This window comes from Nematolebias whitei, chromosome 9, assembly GCF_014905685.2.
Source record: "Nematolebias whitei isolate Nwh7 chromosome 9, NemWhi1, whole genome shotgun sequence".
In the NCBI taxonomy this organism is placed as follows: domain Eukaryota; kingdom Metazoa; phylum Chordata; class Actinopteri; order Cyprinodontiformes; family Rivulidae; genus Nematolebias; species Nematolebias whitei.
This window is the reverse complement of record NC_056506.1, coordinates 36,938,301-36,956,061: the sequence shown is the minus strand read 5'-3', so window position 1 is coordinate 36,956,061 and position 17,761 is coordinate 36,938,301. Positions and strand designations below refer to the sequence as shown.

Sequence of the window (17,761 nt, the reverse complement as noted above, 5' to 3'; positions counted from 1 at the left end):
GTGTCATGGAGGCTGCACAGCTGCAGAAAGAAAAGCTTTGCAGAGAGTGGTGAAGGCTGCACAGAAGACTGCTGGAGTCAGTCTCCCCACCATCGCAGACATCTACACCTCCATATGCAGGAAGAGGGCCACGTGCATCATGAAGGACCCCACTCACCCAGCACACACACTTTTTTGCCCTGCTCCCCTCGGGCAGAAGGTTGAGGAGCATTATGTGTAGAACCACTAGACTGAGGAACAGCTTCTACCCTGAAGCTGTTAGACTCGTGAATCCCTAATCAGGATTATCACTGTGAAAAGTAAATCACTATAATCCCACTTTTATTGTTGATATGTGCTGCTGACTATCCATGCTGCTGATCTTATGCCACTGATTTATGTCATGCTGCTGTGTTCATTCGTACTCATCTGCTCACACAGACCTCATGTTCGTGCTGCTGTTGTTCAGCGTACTGTATTTGTACTATTAGTGTTTAGCATATTCTTAGTTTAGCGTATTTCTTAGTTCATATCTTAGATCTTATTACCATTTTTCTTTACAATTTATACTTTTGTTGGATTTAACTGGGACACCGTGTACACAATTTCATTCTACCACATGTACCTCATATGATTCAAATGATAATAAAGAAACCTTGACGAGGTAGTTTCTTCAAAAAAAAAAAAAAACTGTTGTACGATTCTACAAGATTATTATGCCTACAGTGAATCACCTTAACTTGTTATACTGTGCATATTGTTTCTTGATGTTTATTGATCAAATCACCTCAGAGAATCAAAAGTTTTTTAGCCAAATGCTCAGTTCCCCCTCCCCCCAAGTGATTAAACCGTTTTGTTTATAACTTATATAAATCAAATTTGGAGGAACATGCTGAGCAAACATAAATAAAACCCAAAGTTTTCACATCTGCAGTGGCTAAACAAAAAGAAAATTTGGCATTTTAATTACTTTCTCCTAAAAACTGACTGAAAAATCCAACTTAATTTCACATCGTTGTACAGATTTTGTGAAAAACATAAATTTAGTTCTTACATTCCTATAAAAAATAACTGGCTTAAATACATAAAATAAATCAATTCATGTATTGTACCTAGTAAAGTTTGAGTGGGACCACTTCAATGCTGGCTTGGGGGTGCAGAAGATTTTAAAAAGATCATGTGGTCTATCCTGAGAACTGGCTGGGATCAATAACAAAAAGACTGGATTTAATTAAAAATGTTTGTGTCCTTTGTCAAACAATGCCATATGGCTGGAGACAGCATGAGCACTCTGTGGGGCCTGCTGCTCCATGAACAATAGAACGACCACTGAGACACGTCATGTCACGAAGGGGAAACATATGGGCCTTGAAACTAAAGAACCCAGCCTGCACGTCTAACAAAAAGAATAATTTGTATTGTTGCAAATCATAAACAACAGACAAAATACTATTTATTTCTCCAACGTTTTGGCATCAAGTGATAAACCAAAAGCCACCTCTGGGGGCCAGTCCAGTGGTACCTGGTTTTGCCTCTCTCTGCAGGAGGAGGAGCCATGGAGGAGCGGACGGAGACTCGGTGTTTGAGAATGGACACAGGAGAGGAGTCAGCCAAAGGGATGGAGTAAACTCTCTGGATAACCACGGCCACATCCTGCTCCACAGAACCGGCTTGGCCAAGTCCTTCGATAGCTTCCAGGAGAGAGATGCAGTGTCTCATAACTCCAGAACCATTGACACTGCACAGAGCATCAGAGGCTGTGATCTGCCAGACAAATAAATTAATTAATTAAAACAAAAAGTCACTAAATGCTCAACAAAATGTTCTGCTCCTCAGAAAGGAGATGATTAATCAACTTATTTTTTACAAGCAGAATGTTAATGTTTTAATATTTTGTGGCATTTCAGACACTCAAAATCATATAGCTTTTACTAGCTAAAAACAAAAACCTATATTTGAGTTACTTTGAAATTACAAATGCTGGTTGGAGAAAAGTACACATTTCAAAATGGCCACATAGATCTAAAAATGAAAGATTGTTTCCTCATTCCAAGCCATTTAATAGATTATCACATCAACTAAAAAATTAATGACATATTAATTAGGGATGGGGCAGATCCGATCCAGTATCGGTATCCGATATCAGCATAATTTACGTATCGGATTTTCCGATCCACCTGCCGATATTTCCGATCCATGATGCAAGTTGGCTTCAAACTATGGAATGGATTTCCTGAACGGCGGCGTGTCTCATGAACCCAGAGTAATAAGACCCGCCTCACATTCAGGAAATCCAGTTCATAGTTTGCAGCCAGCTACAACGTGAGGGCTGAGTTAGCAGCACTGTGGCTAACAGCTAACAGCTAACAAACTTTTCATGGAAACATGTCCACTGTGTGGAAGTATTTTACACTAAAAACACCACAAAACAAGACAGCATCGTGCAATGTCTGCAGAGCCATAGCGCCACATTAAACCACGTTAAAGTTAGTTTTACGATGGACACTCGAGCTCCGTGGCTTCAGCGGGGCAGTACTCTTTGGTCAAACCGAAAGAGGCGACTCGACACCGGCCAGCCGCGTCCAATCTGCCCCGCTCAGTCTGCCCGTCTCTGAGGAGGGACAGACTGAGCACGGCTGCCCCAAATCAGGCTGCCTGCTTCGGATTGAACAAGAAGAAGACATCGCTGAAACCACGGAGCTCATTCATTATTCATTCATTTAAATGAAACTAATTTTTTTTTTAAATCATCAAAAAGAAAACATTGAATGAAAAGAGTGCAGAAAGAAGAAAACATTCTTATATCTGCCCCTTATAAAATATAAAACAACTTTAAAAAATCACTTAAATTAATCACTTTAATATTCACTTTAAAGCTAGGAATAAAAAGAAACATGTTTTGTGTTAGAATTTAATTCTAACTTTAAAACTTATCCAACATTAATAAAACTTACCTCAAGTTGCCTTTTTGGACATGCATGTATATATTTGTACAAATTGTACTTGAGAGGAGATTATTACAGCTTCATATAAAATCAATGATGATCATGATATCGGAACTGGATCGATATCGGAACTGGATCGGTATCGGACGATACTCAGATCTAGGTATCGGGATCGGAATTTTAAAAAAAGTGGATCGGGCATCCCTAATATGAATCAACAACGATTGTCATAAATGCAGCTTTTTACTGCATAGCCACTAAATACAAATAATTTTTCAAGCCTCTAAAGAAAATTTAAGAGTAGGAGGAAGTGTTGCTGATTACATTTTAAAAAACATTTCTCAACAGCTGCCAGAAAAGTTTGATTTACTTGTATTTGCTCAAGAATTGAGGCAACAAATGAACAAGCAAATTCATCAGTTAAGATATTTACCACTAAAACCCTTTCATGCTGTTTGTTTGGACTCAGCTGACCCTAAAGAACCCTGTGGCAAAAAACCCACAATCAGCAAAACAGCAGATAAATACCACCTCAAGAACAATATTTGCACGAGTCTCCTTTTTTTTTTGTTCTGCACATAAACCTGAGTATGCCACATTCTGGTGCTGTCATTACATGCTTATCTGTTGATTTCTTGGAATGATTACATTTTTTTCTCTCTGTGGCTGAAAGGGAGGAGTTTCAGCTGTATAAATAGGCTGGTCTGATGTCCATCATTGATAGACAATTTACAGCTTCAATTCAAAAAAAGTTCAAGACAAAAAAAAAAAAAAGCTACAAATACATGTATTCTGATTCTGTATTGTAACACAAATGTGTATGTGTGTGTATGTATGGAAATATTTATTTTTTGCTAGTAGCAAATACACACCTGCTTGACACTGTTTTCATCTTTGGTCCTACGTTCATCCAAAAGTCTGAATATCTGACCCAAATAATATGGTGCTTGCTTTTCGGCAGAGACCCAGACTCTTAGTAAGGAACTGTTGGCTGGTTTTGACGCAGAGTAGACTTTATGGCTGAAGTGTGTGTTCAGGATAACAGAACAGCTGAAGCCTTCTACAGACAGACTTTGCCTGCAAAAAGATGAAGTCGATCAGTTTTAAACTCAACATACAATCTGATAGAGCAGCATTCTAAGCTTCAATTTTGCTAGTTCTTGAAAAATAGACTTAGGGGCATGAAATGACCATGCATTAGGAGATCTAAAAGACAATGATCAATATGAAGAAGCTCCTGCTGTGATAATGACATGTGATAAACAAGTGTATAAATAAAACCTCTCGGAACTAAACGGAAGTAGAGAAATTGCATTTCCTGCAAAAAATGCAGTGTGAATGCTTATTGCTGAAAACAAGCTGAAATTAGCTAAAAACATGCTGAAATGTAGCTGAAATGGAAAAGCACGCCTAAATTAGCAGAAGAAAACAGAAAGAACATAACTTTGCTGAAATTGGTTTAAATAAGCAGAAACGAGCACAAAAATTTGTAAATTAGCTAAAAAAGGCTGAAATTAGCAAAAAAATAGCTCAAAGTAGCTGAAAAGGCAGAAGAAAGCTTAAACTACGAGAAGGAAGCAGAAAAACTGAAATGAGCTAAAAAAATGTGGAATTTGCTGAAAAGGCAAAAAAAAAAAAAAAAAAAGCATCAAAAGAGCTGAAAGAGCAGAAAAAGCTAAAACTAGTATAAAAAAAGCTGAAATTAGCATAAAGTAGTTAATTAGGCTGCAAGTAGCAGAAATTCACATGAAAAACTTGAATTTGTCTGAAAACAGCTGAAATTAGCTATGAAATGTTAATAAGTAGCTGAAAAGGTAAAACAAGCTTAAATTAGCAGAAGAAAGTAGAAAGAAAATGTTTGCTCAATTGGGCTGAACAAAGCAGAAATGAGCACAAAGAAGTGGAAATTATCTTCAAAAAGCTGAAATGAGGAAAAAAAAACTGCTGAAAAGTTGCTAAAAAAGCAAAAAGAAACTTAAATTTCCAGAAAGAAGTGGAGAAGGCACATTTTTTGCTGAATTGGGCTGAAAAATGTTGAAATGAGTGCAAAAAATGTGGAATTAGCTGAAAAAGCTAAAATTAGCATAAAAACAGATACTGGTACATAGTAGCTGAAATAGCAGAAAAAGCTTAAACTTGCATAAATAAGCTGAATGGAGCATAAAACGCTGAAATTAGCAGAAAGAAGTTAGAAGAAGCACAAATATATATTTTATACATTATACTTTGATATTTTGGGTGTAACTGGGACCCTGTGTACATAATTTTGTTCTATCTCATGTACCACATAATGGAAACGACAATAAAGTTGACTTGAACTTGAAAAAGGTTGTAGTTAGCAGAAAGAACCTAAAAGGAGCACAAAACAGCTGAAAAAAAAATCACTGAAATTAGATGAAAAAAATAGTTTAAATTTGCAGAAGGAAGCTGAAAGAAGCTGAACTGGAACAAAATGCAACAGGGGCAGTAAAAGACTGTAAACAGATCTAAAGATGTGAAGGATGTAAAATGAGCTCAATTAATTTTCTTTGAGACATAAAGTGGAAGAAATTGCCAAATATTTCAAAAACCTAAAGTTGCACCAATACCGAAAGTCAAAGCACCCTTCTCCTGAACGAGCTGAACGTTTTGATATATGATTTGTTGAAATGGCACAAAAACTGTGGAACGTGAAAGATGCCTTAAAGGGTACGGAAGAAAAATGAATCACAATAGTGTGAATGCTTCATAAGCGTTCACACAATAAGCTATTGTAAAAATGCTGGGGGCTGAGAGCTTGAGACAATGTGAATGTCAAACTCAGCCACCTCCACAGGTCTGTTCACTTATACCACCCTGCATACGTTCAAAAACGTTAGAAAGAAGGCAAATAACAGACAACATCTTCCATATATCAGAGCTTCTAAAAACGACAACATCTTGCAGCACTGCGTAGAGTGATTGTAAACACTTTCCAAGAGTAAAGCAATATGTGGAAAATGATTATTCACACAGTTTTGTTGATAAAAAAGTAAATAAATGTGCAGAGAGCTTTTGTGCTAATCTTAATTTAATGGTACCTGGAAGCCGCTTTGATTTTAGTCATTTGCTGTACATGTGTGCAGAAAAAGGACACGCTGACCCTTTTCTTATTCTAACCCATCAAAGTAAACATCACACACCTGAGTGGCATTCAGCCTGAGAATACAAGAAGCTGAAAAACAGCCAGGGAATTTTACAGTTCGCCGTTTGTGCCAAATTTGAGTTACAACAACCTAATTTCTCCCACATGTAACACGGATAATAGTGTGTTGATGGCTTAGCACTGACTCAGAGCCAAGCGTACACTCTGCGACTGAAACTGCAGCAACATGTCACAGCGTGCTTCAGACGCATGCTGATCGGAGAGGCTGAGTAGTTAGACACGCAGATTAGTGGGAAAACTGAATCGACACAACGTGGGAATTTTTTTTTTCTCCCCCCCCAATACACACACTCACACAAGGTTGGCCTTTATGGGTACGTGATGTTTACAAAAGCAATTTGGAAAAACTGATTTTAACCTTAGATTAAAAATTCACTTGTATAAAAAGATCAATGTGTTATGATTTAAAATAAGTGCACTGTCACAATAGAACCAGTGAATTTTTCTCACAGTTTTAAAAATATATATGTACATCCCAGATCAAATCACACAGCACTAACAGTTCTTGGCACTGGTTTTTTTTGTTTTGTTTTGCACTGTATGCCCTGAAGGCAGACTATTAACACCAACAACATTATGTGTTTACTTCAACGAGTACAAACTGAATCTGAACCATGATGGTGCAAACACCTGGAAGACTTGTCTGCTGCTTTGTTGACAAACACTTAACAAGTAAAAGTTCTGGAGCAAAAACTGGTGTCACTTAAAAAAAATTATTTATATATATATATATATACTTTTTGGAATAAAACGGAAAAAAAAGCTCTGGACTTGTTCTCATCTAAGCAGATATTTTTTCCTTGATCTACTTGTGTAATGAGTAATTCTTCAGTTTGGCAAAACTTTAGATTAGTGTCTCTCACCCATAGACACACAACAATCACTTGTGCTATGATTAAGCCGGAAATGGATGTTTATCAGATCAACATCTGTGCAGAGATCTCCAATAAGGACATTAATCTACTCTTGTCAGAGCGGAACGTGCTGTTCATCAGAACCAACACCATCCCCATCCAGGAAGTACGACCTTATTGTCAACAGGTGAGTGGGCAGCTGTCATCATCAGACAGGTAGCTGGGTTAAGGAGTGGCTGCGGCTGCTGGCGTCACAATGAATAAGCCCTGCAGGTATTTCCGCTCAGGACCTGCTTACAACAAGGCGTGGGAGGTGGGAGGATCCAACCTACTTGCAGGAATTATGTGGGAGGTCACACCCCCCCCCCCCCTCCTCCAGCGTGACACAGAAAACTGATAGAAAGGAATTTTACAAGGCATACTGATCTTCAAATCTGTTTTTTTCCACTTAGGCCAGAAATGTAACTTACAAGATGAATAAATCATTGCAATCTCCGGTTTTATTTGGACTATTATTAGATTTGATTTGCTATAACTATAACTCAGTGGAGCTAAAATGTTTCTTTAAACCAAATGCTTAGAAAACTATTGAGTAATTTAAACAAAAAGAGTTTCACAATGCAAGTTTACATAAAAATGAAAGCAAATACATGTATATTTAGAGGGTTCTGCTCGTTGCAAGGAAAACCAGCAGAGAGGTGCTAAAGCTAGAGAAACACTCAAGCCACCATGTGTTTTCAATCTCGGCTTCTTGGCTTCCTCCTCTCTTTGCTCCCAAATGCTCCAGAAAATAATCCTACTGTTTTTTCTCCTCAGTTTTCTGGAAATGACCTAACTACTGCCAGGAAGAGGAATGTCAAGAATTCCCTGGAGCTGTTTGTGACGTCAGAGCACATAGGAGGCCCCTGCGCATCCGCCAGCCTGGATATTCCAGAGCACACTCAACTCAAACTCCCAACAGCTGGAGTCCAGTGCTGCCTTGCTCCAACTCCAAAACAGACCCAAAAACTCTTCAGCGCACCCCCCCCTTCCACCATTTCAGGGAGTTTTTTGTCTTTCTACATTTGGACTTTCAGTGCATACTGAGCTTAGAATAGAAAGTTGTTGCACGAACACAGAATAAAGAGCTGAAAAGGGTTTTTAACAAAAACTGCAGTATTTAGTCTTTTTAAACTGCCTACTCAGCATTTTTTTTCTTAGCAGCCTCACTTCATTTTCCTGTGTAATCTGTTAGTCATTCACTGTGGAACTGGCTGCAACCGTGTTTTGTGGGTCTGTGTGTAGTTTCCCATCCTCAACCAAGAAATCATTTAGAAACAAAAACCAAAAATCTGAGAATTCCAGGAAAAGGTTTCATTTATCCAATTAACTCACAACATTTGCCACCCTCCCCGTTTCTACTTCCATTTTAGAAACAAATGTCCAAGCCCAGCTCAAATTATGGCAGAATGGATTTATCCATGATGAGTCATTTGTGTTTACTGTAGCTCACGGGTTCTCAAGTACAAGTAAAAGTATATACATCAATACCTACTAGATTATTGTTCACAGAGTGCTTTCATGTTTTGGACAGATGATTGAAGAAATAAAAATTAAAATGCCACATTGAGATTTAAGGAATTGCAATGTGCATTTTTCAATTTAAGCTTAAAGCAGATTCCTACACGGAGATAATAAATGAAAATAAAAAGGAACCCAAATGTGCTTAAAAACTTGGAACTGCATGAAATCCTCTAATGTTCCTAGTTAATTGCTATCAGATGAAGTCCAAAAAGTTGTCTTCCTGCAGCTAATACTTACTGGATTTCAATTTTAGACCTTCGTAACCGCCCCACTTCAATACGTAATATCCACTGAGCCGCTAATGCCCGCAACGAAGAACCATCATGATCTTATTTTTAGATCAGTGTTTTAACATGCTCAGGTTAGCCAGTTTTAACAAAGTTAAGCCACATGGTAGAAGATCAATACCAAAATACACTGGCCTTTTGTCCAGTCATAAGTCCCCCAAACTATGATGCAGACTAGAAGGAAAAATCCCTCGTTGTTAATCTGGATGCTTGTAGCTTCATCTCAGTGTTTGAGGTGACTTGCAGTTCAGTTTCATTTCCTGTTTTACGAAGCATTGGTCTAATTTTGCATTTCAGTGATAAGTATAATTGCATCAAATTTGTGATCGCAGTAATGTGAGTATCTTCTACGTGTTATCTAACACTTAATTTCTAACAATAGCCGCACAGGATGTTTTTACATCCTGTGGGGTTAACGCGACAGAAACCTTTCTATATGGTGAAGCAGAAAGCCGCTCAAGAGATCCAGTGAGGGATCACAACTGTTTATACCAAAGGGCTGTATGAAACTAAATATGTCTGCTAACTCCTGTACATACATTTTTAAGATTGGAGGGAAGCAAATATTTGAGTGAGAAGGAAAGGGTGGCACTAGATGCGTCCTCTCACCACGGTGGGATAATGTGGATGATGTCTCTGGGTGCAGGGCTCAGCTGAGCGGCAGTCTCTTTGTTGAACAACACCAACATTCTTTCCTCCGGGACAGATTTATCCTGCTGGTCGCCTTCTCCGGGGGGATGCTGGCGCTTGCAGCGCGCCAGTTGCATGCTGCACTCCTCGTGGACATCCAGCAGCTCGAGCACCAGCACACCGGGCCTGTCCACTGGAGAGCAGAGCAACAATAACACAGATGTTGAGTGTGTGTTAGGTGGCGCATGCATTCACTTGTGTGTCTGTGTACAGAGTGTACCGAACCTCTCACACTCTATTGCTCTCTGTGGGCCTCGTTATGCATTATGAGAGTAATTCGCTTTTAGAACCAGAACAGTTTGCACTGCTTAACTGTATGGCTTTTTTACTAGCTAAGTTGAAAATGAAACAGTAAATCCCACCAGGTGACGGTGCAAATATTTGGAATTTTACCACAACACTGAACGTGCTTTTAGCTTGAACAGTAAGACCCCATTACAACATTAAACATTACAGCATGAGAAGGTGGAGTCAGTGCATCTGTATGTCACTGACAAAACAGAGATTTTAATCACATTATTGAGATTACAGTTAAGTATTAGCATGCATTTCTCTAAACATAAAATGTTAAGTGCTTCCTATAGCCCGGTGTTTCCCCTACCATTATTCAAGCAGGGCACCCTGCCCTGTCAGTAGAACCGAGCGCCCCGCCTATCATGTCCCCCACCCCCAACGCAGCTCCGCAACATCCAAACAGGAAGCGGAGATTGTAGCAGCTCAGCTCAGACTCCAAACCGTGACAATCGCGCGCAATACAAAAGTAGCACTCTGCTACGCCGAAGAGACTAGCACCCTCCCAAGGCACGTAACCTCAGGGAAACACTGTATAGCCTGTGAGCATTTAGGTCCAATTATGCAAAATCCTCAGAAGGAACAAGAGCTTGAGTCATATTCTTGAGCTTTCACAAACAGCAAGCAAAGCAGTTTCCGAGAAAACAACACAAGGTGTGCAACGTGCTCAAGTGAAGATGCTTTCATCACATACCAATAATTTAAAAACCATAACAAACATGTTTTCTGCAACAGTGCTGATGTAGTCGATCAACATTGTTGTTTGTGTGTCAGAGGAAAATGAACGAAAAGAAGTTAGGGTAGGGTTTCTGAAAAAGTTTTATTAAACACAAGTCTTTTAAAAAAATTTATCTTGATGCTGGCTATGTGACTTCAGCCACGTGGAAGCTCGACACAAACAAACCAAATTAAATGTCGATAAGACCGAAATGAGGTCAAGTAAGCATCCACCTCCACATTTTTCATCTTTTAACTCTTTGCACTACACTAAACTATCAAATGCCTACAGACTCCTAAGGTGACTTTTGTGGGTGTGTTGTTTTTCCACAATCAACTGCCACCTTTAGGTGATCTTATGTCCTATGATGATGAGCTACTTATGAACTAGAGAGCACAAGTGGTTTACTTCACCACGGAAAGGAAAAAAGAAATGAACTAGGCAAGCAGTTTCCTGTCACCTACATAAGAGTTCACAGTTCAGAGCCACAGTGATCAAACTACAGCCGTCGCTTCCTCACAGTGGCCCCTCCATACAAACACATGTTTAAAATGTGTGTGTGTGTGTGTGTGTGTGTGGGGGGGGGGGGGTACACAGAAATAAGCTTCATCCAACTCACAAATCAAATCTCAGGGTTAAACTTAGTGATTCAGGAATCTAACAAAGTTGAATCAGGTCCTCTGGATGGATTCTTCTTTGTTAAAATGTTCCGTCCTTCAACTGAAGAAATCTTTTGGATAAAAGACAAAACGTTTTATCAAAGAATAATCCGTCCAGAGGACCTGACTCCACCTTGTTGGATTTATCTACCTGGATTATTGAGCGTGCATTTTGATTCAGGGGTGTGTATGTTAAACATCCTGATGTAATCTAGTACACGCAGCAGGTCAGTGTGACACGATTCACCTGTTGTGGTTGTTGCTGCCGAGGTGTCAGAGATGGACTTGTGCCTCCAGAAACTGATAGCCGACCTTTGTCTGCACTGAAGCCGATTCAGCCTCTCTGCCAGACCTCCACTGTGGAACAAATACACACACAGGGAGATGATGTAATGTGATAAACTCAAACAGAACATATGACTTAAGCGATGCTTGTGTAGAACTGTTGGTTTAAACAAAAAAAAGAATTCTGATGCAGACAAGCTGTCGAACTCTGCAGATTATCTGTCAGATTGTTGGGCTTAAATGACATTTGGCACCCACATAATGACACCAGGTGTCCCTTTCATCATTGGTTCTGCAGTGGAAACATTGCAATCAAAGTTTGACTGTCACCTGGCAGAAGGCAATATGTCTTGTGTTTCTTTGTAGACTTTGCTTTGCTCCTACTATGAAGCAACACACTAGAACATACGTTATACTATCATTTTAAGAAATACACCTATTTAAAACATATATGTTGTTCATCTCCTATTGATATAAAACTAGTTCCATCAGAACTAGTGCCAGCACTAATTTAAGTAGCAGCGTTCAGTATAAACATCAACTCAAAGTGTTTATAACTAAATTCTTGTTAACCCATGGCAAATTATATTTCAGGAACACGATTCAAACCTTTTAAACTTTCTTTTCTTTTTGGCAGAGTCATCTGGGGTCTTGGACTGTCTCTCAGCTGTTTTTTGGGGCGTTTGCAGCATCGCCTGAGCAGATTTCAGCCAGTTGCTGACTGATGATTTGCTGCCCTCTCCACTTTGGAGAGGAAAGCTCTCAGAGTCCAGTTTGCTTGACATGAACGTGCTGCCAACGTCCTCTCCATCAGATGCATAACCTGTGATCTCAAGCTCTTTATCCTGCAAGGAAGTACACAAGGTGTAAACTGCTATTGTTGAATTATCCATCCATCCATCATCTTTACCAGCTTCCTCCTTTTCGGATCACTGGTGCCCATATCCAGCAGTCACTGTGCGAGAAGTGGGGGACAATCTGGACAGGCCTCCAGTCCATCACAGGGACACACAAGACAAACAACCATTCACTCTCTCACTCACACCTAGGGACAATTTAGAGTTACCAATCAGCCTAACATTCATGTTTTTGGTCTGTGAGAGGAAACCGGAGTACCCCCACGCATGCACGGAGAGAACATGCAAACCCCAGCCAGAAATGCCCTCAGCCGGGATTCGATCCGGCAACCTTCTCTCTAAGAGGCAACAGCTCTACCAACTGCTCCACCGTGATGCCCAGCACAGTAAAACTTAACATTTGCACTAAAAGCTGAAAACTCCTGACTCAGCTACCATTACATGAACAGTAATTAAATCATATAAACACGCTAACGGGGAAAGTGGGTGTATATGGTACAGTGAAATACTGTCAGACTGAATAATCCACAAGATAAAGTAACAAAACAAACTTTTTTTGTTGTTTTGCTGTATCACTACTTGGTGCACCTGAGGGAATTTGTTCACATGGAAAAATCCACTGGAAACCTGAGTTCCTGTCATGTGCAGACAAGACCAACATACCAGGCACTGTCAGCCAATCTGTTCTCTTATTTGAATCAACTTGACCCTGCTAGGCAGAGTGCCAGCAAACGTCACACTCAAACCAGCTACAGAGAAAAAGGAACACTATGTTCCTGGCCTCAGCTCAAAAATGTTTTCACCCAGCTCCGAAAGCATTGTAAGTGCACAGCTCCACACAGCCTCATCCACTCACAACTTCTCCCCAACAAACAGTAGTAAAACTATCTTTATAGTCCCACTTTAGCTTTGATGTGGTTAGAGGTTTTTAACCCCTTTAGGAAATGATGTTCGGGCAGTCGGATCGAGCAACAGGCTTCATCTAGGAAGTGGCCATCCTCTTTAAAAGAAGACTGATTCAGCCACACATTTATCAGGAGTAATAAACTTTTTTCTTGTGTAAAACCTGCTTGATCCAGCTTGATTTATGATCTTCAGTGTATAAGCTCACGTACTGAGCAGCACATTTCAAACTAAAAGCCGTTACATTCTGCAGCTGCTAATTGGACAAATATTTACGCAAGTAAGACAAACTTAAATACAAAATATAATTATAAAAGTCTAGCACTCCATGAAGGAATACACAGATTGCCCATCGCCTAGTTTATCTCAGAATTTAAAATCAAGATCATCCCAAGTCAAGAAAAGATGGAGCTGTAGCTAATTTGGTTAAACCTTGAAAACAACGTTATGCATAACTATCTCGTCAAATTTTAACAACTGACTGAGTTATTGTTACTGATTTGTTGGCTTACGTCAATAAGCTGTGGTGGCCATCTTTAAAATGGACTAACTTAACTTCTAAGGTAATAGCTGTAGAAGTGCATACAATGATTATCATGATGCATGCTCAATAATCCAGGTAGAAAAATACAATGATTACTTTCTGAGAGTTTCATTAAAATCATTGAGTGGTTCATGAGACATTTTGCTAACAAACAAGGTTAACTGTAACAGGTAATGGTAAATTATTAAGATCTCATGCAATTACGGTGCTTGGAGTTTGTGTTGTGAAGGAGCCTCAGCTACTTCCACACAAATCTTTACTACAATATCTGTCAAACTGACTGAATTATAGCCATTAGTGTATATTCTAAGGTTAGGTGGACATGGTAGCTATCTTAAATCATATTACTGAATATAATAGGCAACTGTCTAAATTGAAGCCCATCTTTCCAAAATAAATTTTGAAACAGTTATACATGCTTTCATAACATCCAGGCTTGATTATTGCAATGCGTTTCTTTTTGCAATCAGTCAAACCTCTATTAATTCTTAACGTTTACAACTGGTTCAAAATGCTGCAGCCCAACTTTTAACCAGTACAGGCAAAAGAGAGCATATTACTCTAGTTCTGGCCTCCCTTCACTGGCACCCGGTTCACTTTCTAATTCATTTTAAATCATTTTGTATGTTTTTAAATATCTGAACAGTTCTGCCCCCTCCTATCTTGCTGATCTACTGCAGCCATATGTCCCACAGTGCTCTTTGAGGTCAGCAGACCCGATTATTGGTTCCAGGCACTCGTTTTAAGCACAGAGGTGACAGGACTTTCTCTGTTGCAGGTCCAAAACTGTTGAATGAGTTCCCACTACATGTCAGGCAGGTCTCATCTTTCGCTGTTTTTAAGTCTCATTTGAAAACACTTTTATTCCCTGACTTTTGACACTGTGTGATTTGATTTTAACTTGCCTGTATAGCCATTTAGTTCCTATCTTTACCTCTGTGTGATCTATGTATTTTATGCTGTGTCCTTTGCTTGTTTTGTTTTGCTGTACAGCACTTTGGTTGGCCTTGTTGCTGTTTTTAAGTGCTTTATAAATAATGTTGTATGGTATGGTATATTGACTTCAAAATTTAGGTCTATTCAATAATTTTTCCTCAAAAGATTCATTTAAATTAGCCCAGTGGGCCAGAAAATATTTTACTACCAGACAGAGTTGAGACCAAATAGTTCAAGGCAAAATAAAAAAATAAATAAAAAAGATATTAAAACACAATTTGTTAACACTAAGAATATGTGTTGGGGATGTTTCTGCTACTATAACACCAAATAATAGATCCATCCATCCATCCATCTTCTTCCGCTTATCCGGGGTCGGGTCACGGGGGTAGCAGCTTAAGTAGGGAGGCCCAGACTTCCCTCTCTACAGCCACTTGGGCCAGCTCCTCCGGGGGAATCCCGAGGCGTTCCCAGGCCAGCCGAGACACATAGTCCCTCCAGCGTGTCCTGGGTCTTCCTCTGGGCCTCCTCCCGGTGGGACGTCTCCGGAATACCTCACCAGGGAGGCGTCCAGGAGGCATCCTAACCAGATGCTCGAGCCACCCCAACTGGCTCCTCTTGACGTGGAGAAGCAGCAGCTCTACTCCGAGTCCCTCCCGGATGATCGAGCTTCTCACCCTATCTCTAAGGGACAGCCCAGACACCCTGCGGCGAAAACTAATTTCGGCCGCTTGTATCCAAGATCACGTTCTTTCGGTCACAACCCAAAGCTCATGACCATAGATGAGGGTAGGAACGTAGATTGATTGGTAAATTGAGAGCTTCGCCTTTTGACTCAGCTCTCTCTTCACCACGACAGACCTGTATAGCGCCTGCCTCACTGCAGACACTGCACCTATCCGCCTATCGATCTCACGTTCCATTTTTCCCGTCATTCGTGAACAAGACCCCAAGATACTTGAACTAGGGGTTGAACGAGTATATAATTTTTAAACTCGACATTAACATAATAAAACCCGAGTAGAACTCGAGTATTTGATGATGTCATAGATCTCAAGATACAAAAATAAATAAATAAAACCGCAAAAAAAGGTAATTATTTACAAAAAAAAAGACCAACAAAACATTGGGAGCGTATATTATGCTCCTACCATTTATCATACTGCAAATAAGTCACAGGAAAAACTAAACTATTAGTTATTATTATTAAACTGCAAACGTGAAGAAAATGCAGCACGTCAAAAACGAAACTTAACTGAAACTGGTTTGGTGGATTGGACTGGGTGTTACACCATACTCTGTGACCTGCAACAGTGCAACACCGCCCCCTACGGTCATACGGTGATCACATAATATGACGTCACTAAGGATACTCGATGTTAAATTTTTAACCTCGATAGATGTCCTAGCAATCGATGTGTAGATTACTCGCGTACTCTGTTAATGCCCTAACTTGAACTCCTCCACTTGGGGTAGGACCTCCTCCCTGACCCGGAGAGGGCACTCTAGCCTTTTCCGGCTAAAGACCATGGCCTTGGATTTGGAAGAACTGATTCTCATCCCGGCCGCGTCGCACTTGGTTGCGAACTGCTTCAGCAAAAGCTGTAGATCACAATCTGATGAAGCCAATAGGACCACATCATCTGCAAAAAGCAGAGACGCAATCCTAAGGCCACCAAAACGGATCCCCTCAACACCTTGGCTGCACCTAGAAATTCTGTCCATAAAAGTTATGAACAGAATCGGTGACAAAGGGCAATCTTGGTGGAGTCCAACTCTCACCGGGAACAAGCCCAACTTTCTGCCAGCAATGTGGACCAGGCTCTGACACCGATCATACAGGGACCTAACAGCCCATATCAAAGGGCCCGGTACCCCATACTCCCAGAGTACCCCCCACAGGGTCCCCCGAGGGACGCAGTCGAACGCCTTCTCCAAGTCCACAAAGCACATGTAGACTGGTGGGGCAAACTCCCACGCACCCTCCAGGACCCTGCTGAGAGTGTAAAGCTGGTCCAGTGTTCCACGACCAGGATGAAAACCGCACTGCTCCTCCTGAATCCGAGGTTCGACTATCCGACAGACCCTCCTCTCCAGAACCCCCGATTAGACCTTACCAGGGAGGCTTAAGAGCGTGATCCCCCTGTAGTTGGAACACACTCTACGGTCCCCTTTTTTGAATAGGGGGACCACCACCCCGATCTGCCAATCCAGGGGAACTTCCCCCGATGTCCAACCACCTCGGTGACCTCAGCACCAGAGATTGGAGGGCCCGACCCAGAGTCCCCATGCTCTGCTTCCTCAGTAGAAGACGTGCCGGTGGGATTGAGGAGGTCTTCAAAGTATTCTGCCCACCGACCCACGACATCCCGAGTTGAGGTCAGCAGCACACCACCCCTACTATAAACAGTGTTGGTGGTGTACCAGTTCCCCCCACCTGAGACGCCGGATGGTGGACCAGAATCGCCTCGAAGCTGTGCGGAAGTCATTCTCCATGGCCTCTCCAAACTCTTCCCATGCCCAAGTTTTTGCCTCAGCGACCACCCGAGCCGCATGTCGCTTGGACTGCCGGTACCCATCAGCTGCTTCCAGGGTCCCACAGACCAAAAAGGCCCGATAGGACTCCTTCTTCAGCCTGACAGCATCCCCCACTGCCGATGTCCACCACCGGGTTCGAGGGTTGCCGCCGTGACAGGCACAGACAATCTTACAGCCGCAGCTCCGGTAAGCCACCTCGACAATAGAGGCACAGAACACGGCCCACTCTGACTCAATGTCCCCCACTTCCCCTGGAACATGTTCAAAGTTCTCCCGGAGGTGGGAGTTAAAGTTCCATCTCACAGGAGACTCTGCCAGACGTTCCTAGCAAACCCTCACAATACGTTTGGGCCTGCCAGGTCTGACAGGCATCCTCCCCCACCATTGGAGCCAACTCACCACCAGGTGGTGATCAGTGGACAACTCCGCCCCTCTCTTCACACGAGTGTCTAAGACATGTGGCCGCAAATCAGATGAGACAACGACAAAGTCGATCATCGAACCGCAGCCTAGGGTGTCCTGGTGCCA

General features: G+C 41.2%; 1 protein-coding gene across 1 annotated transcript in view; it reads right to left on the bottom strand.

Moving 5' to 3' along the window:
- The window catches only part of spidr (scaffold protein involved in DNA repair), a 57,484-nt gene that overhangs the window by 32,658 nt on the left and 7,065 nt on the right, over positions 1-17,761 (bottom strand). Inside the window, exons 6-10 of the mRNA XM_037682307.1 lie at positions 12,065-12,300; positions 11,418-11,527; positions 9,422-9,635; positions 3,797-4,001; positions 1,502-1,743 (exon numbers count right to left, since the gene is read on the bottom strand). Of these exons, the coding sequence (XP_037538235.1) occupies positions 1,502-1,743; positions 3,797-4,001; positions 9,422-9,635; positions 11,418-11,527; positions 12,065-12,300 (1,007 nt within the window). The remainder of the gene's footprint in view (positions 1-1,501; positions 1,744-3,796; positions 4,002-9,421; positions 9,636-11,417; positions 11,528-12,064; positions 12,301-17,761) is intronic.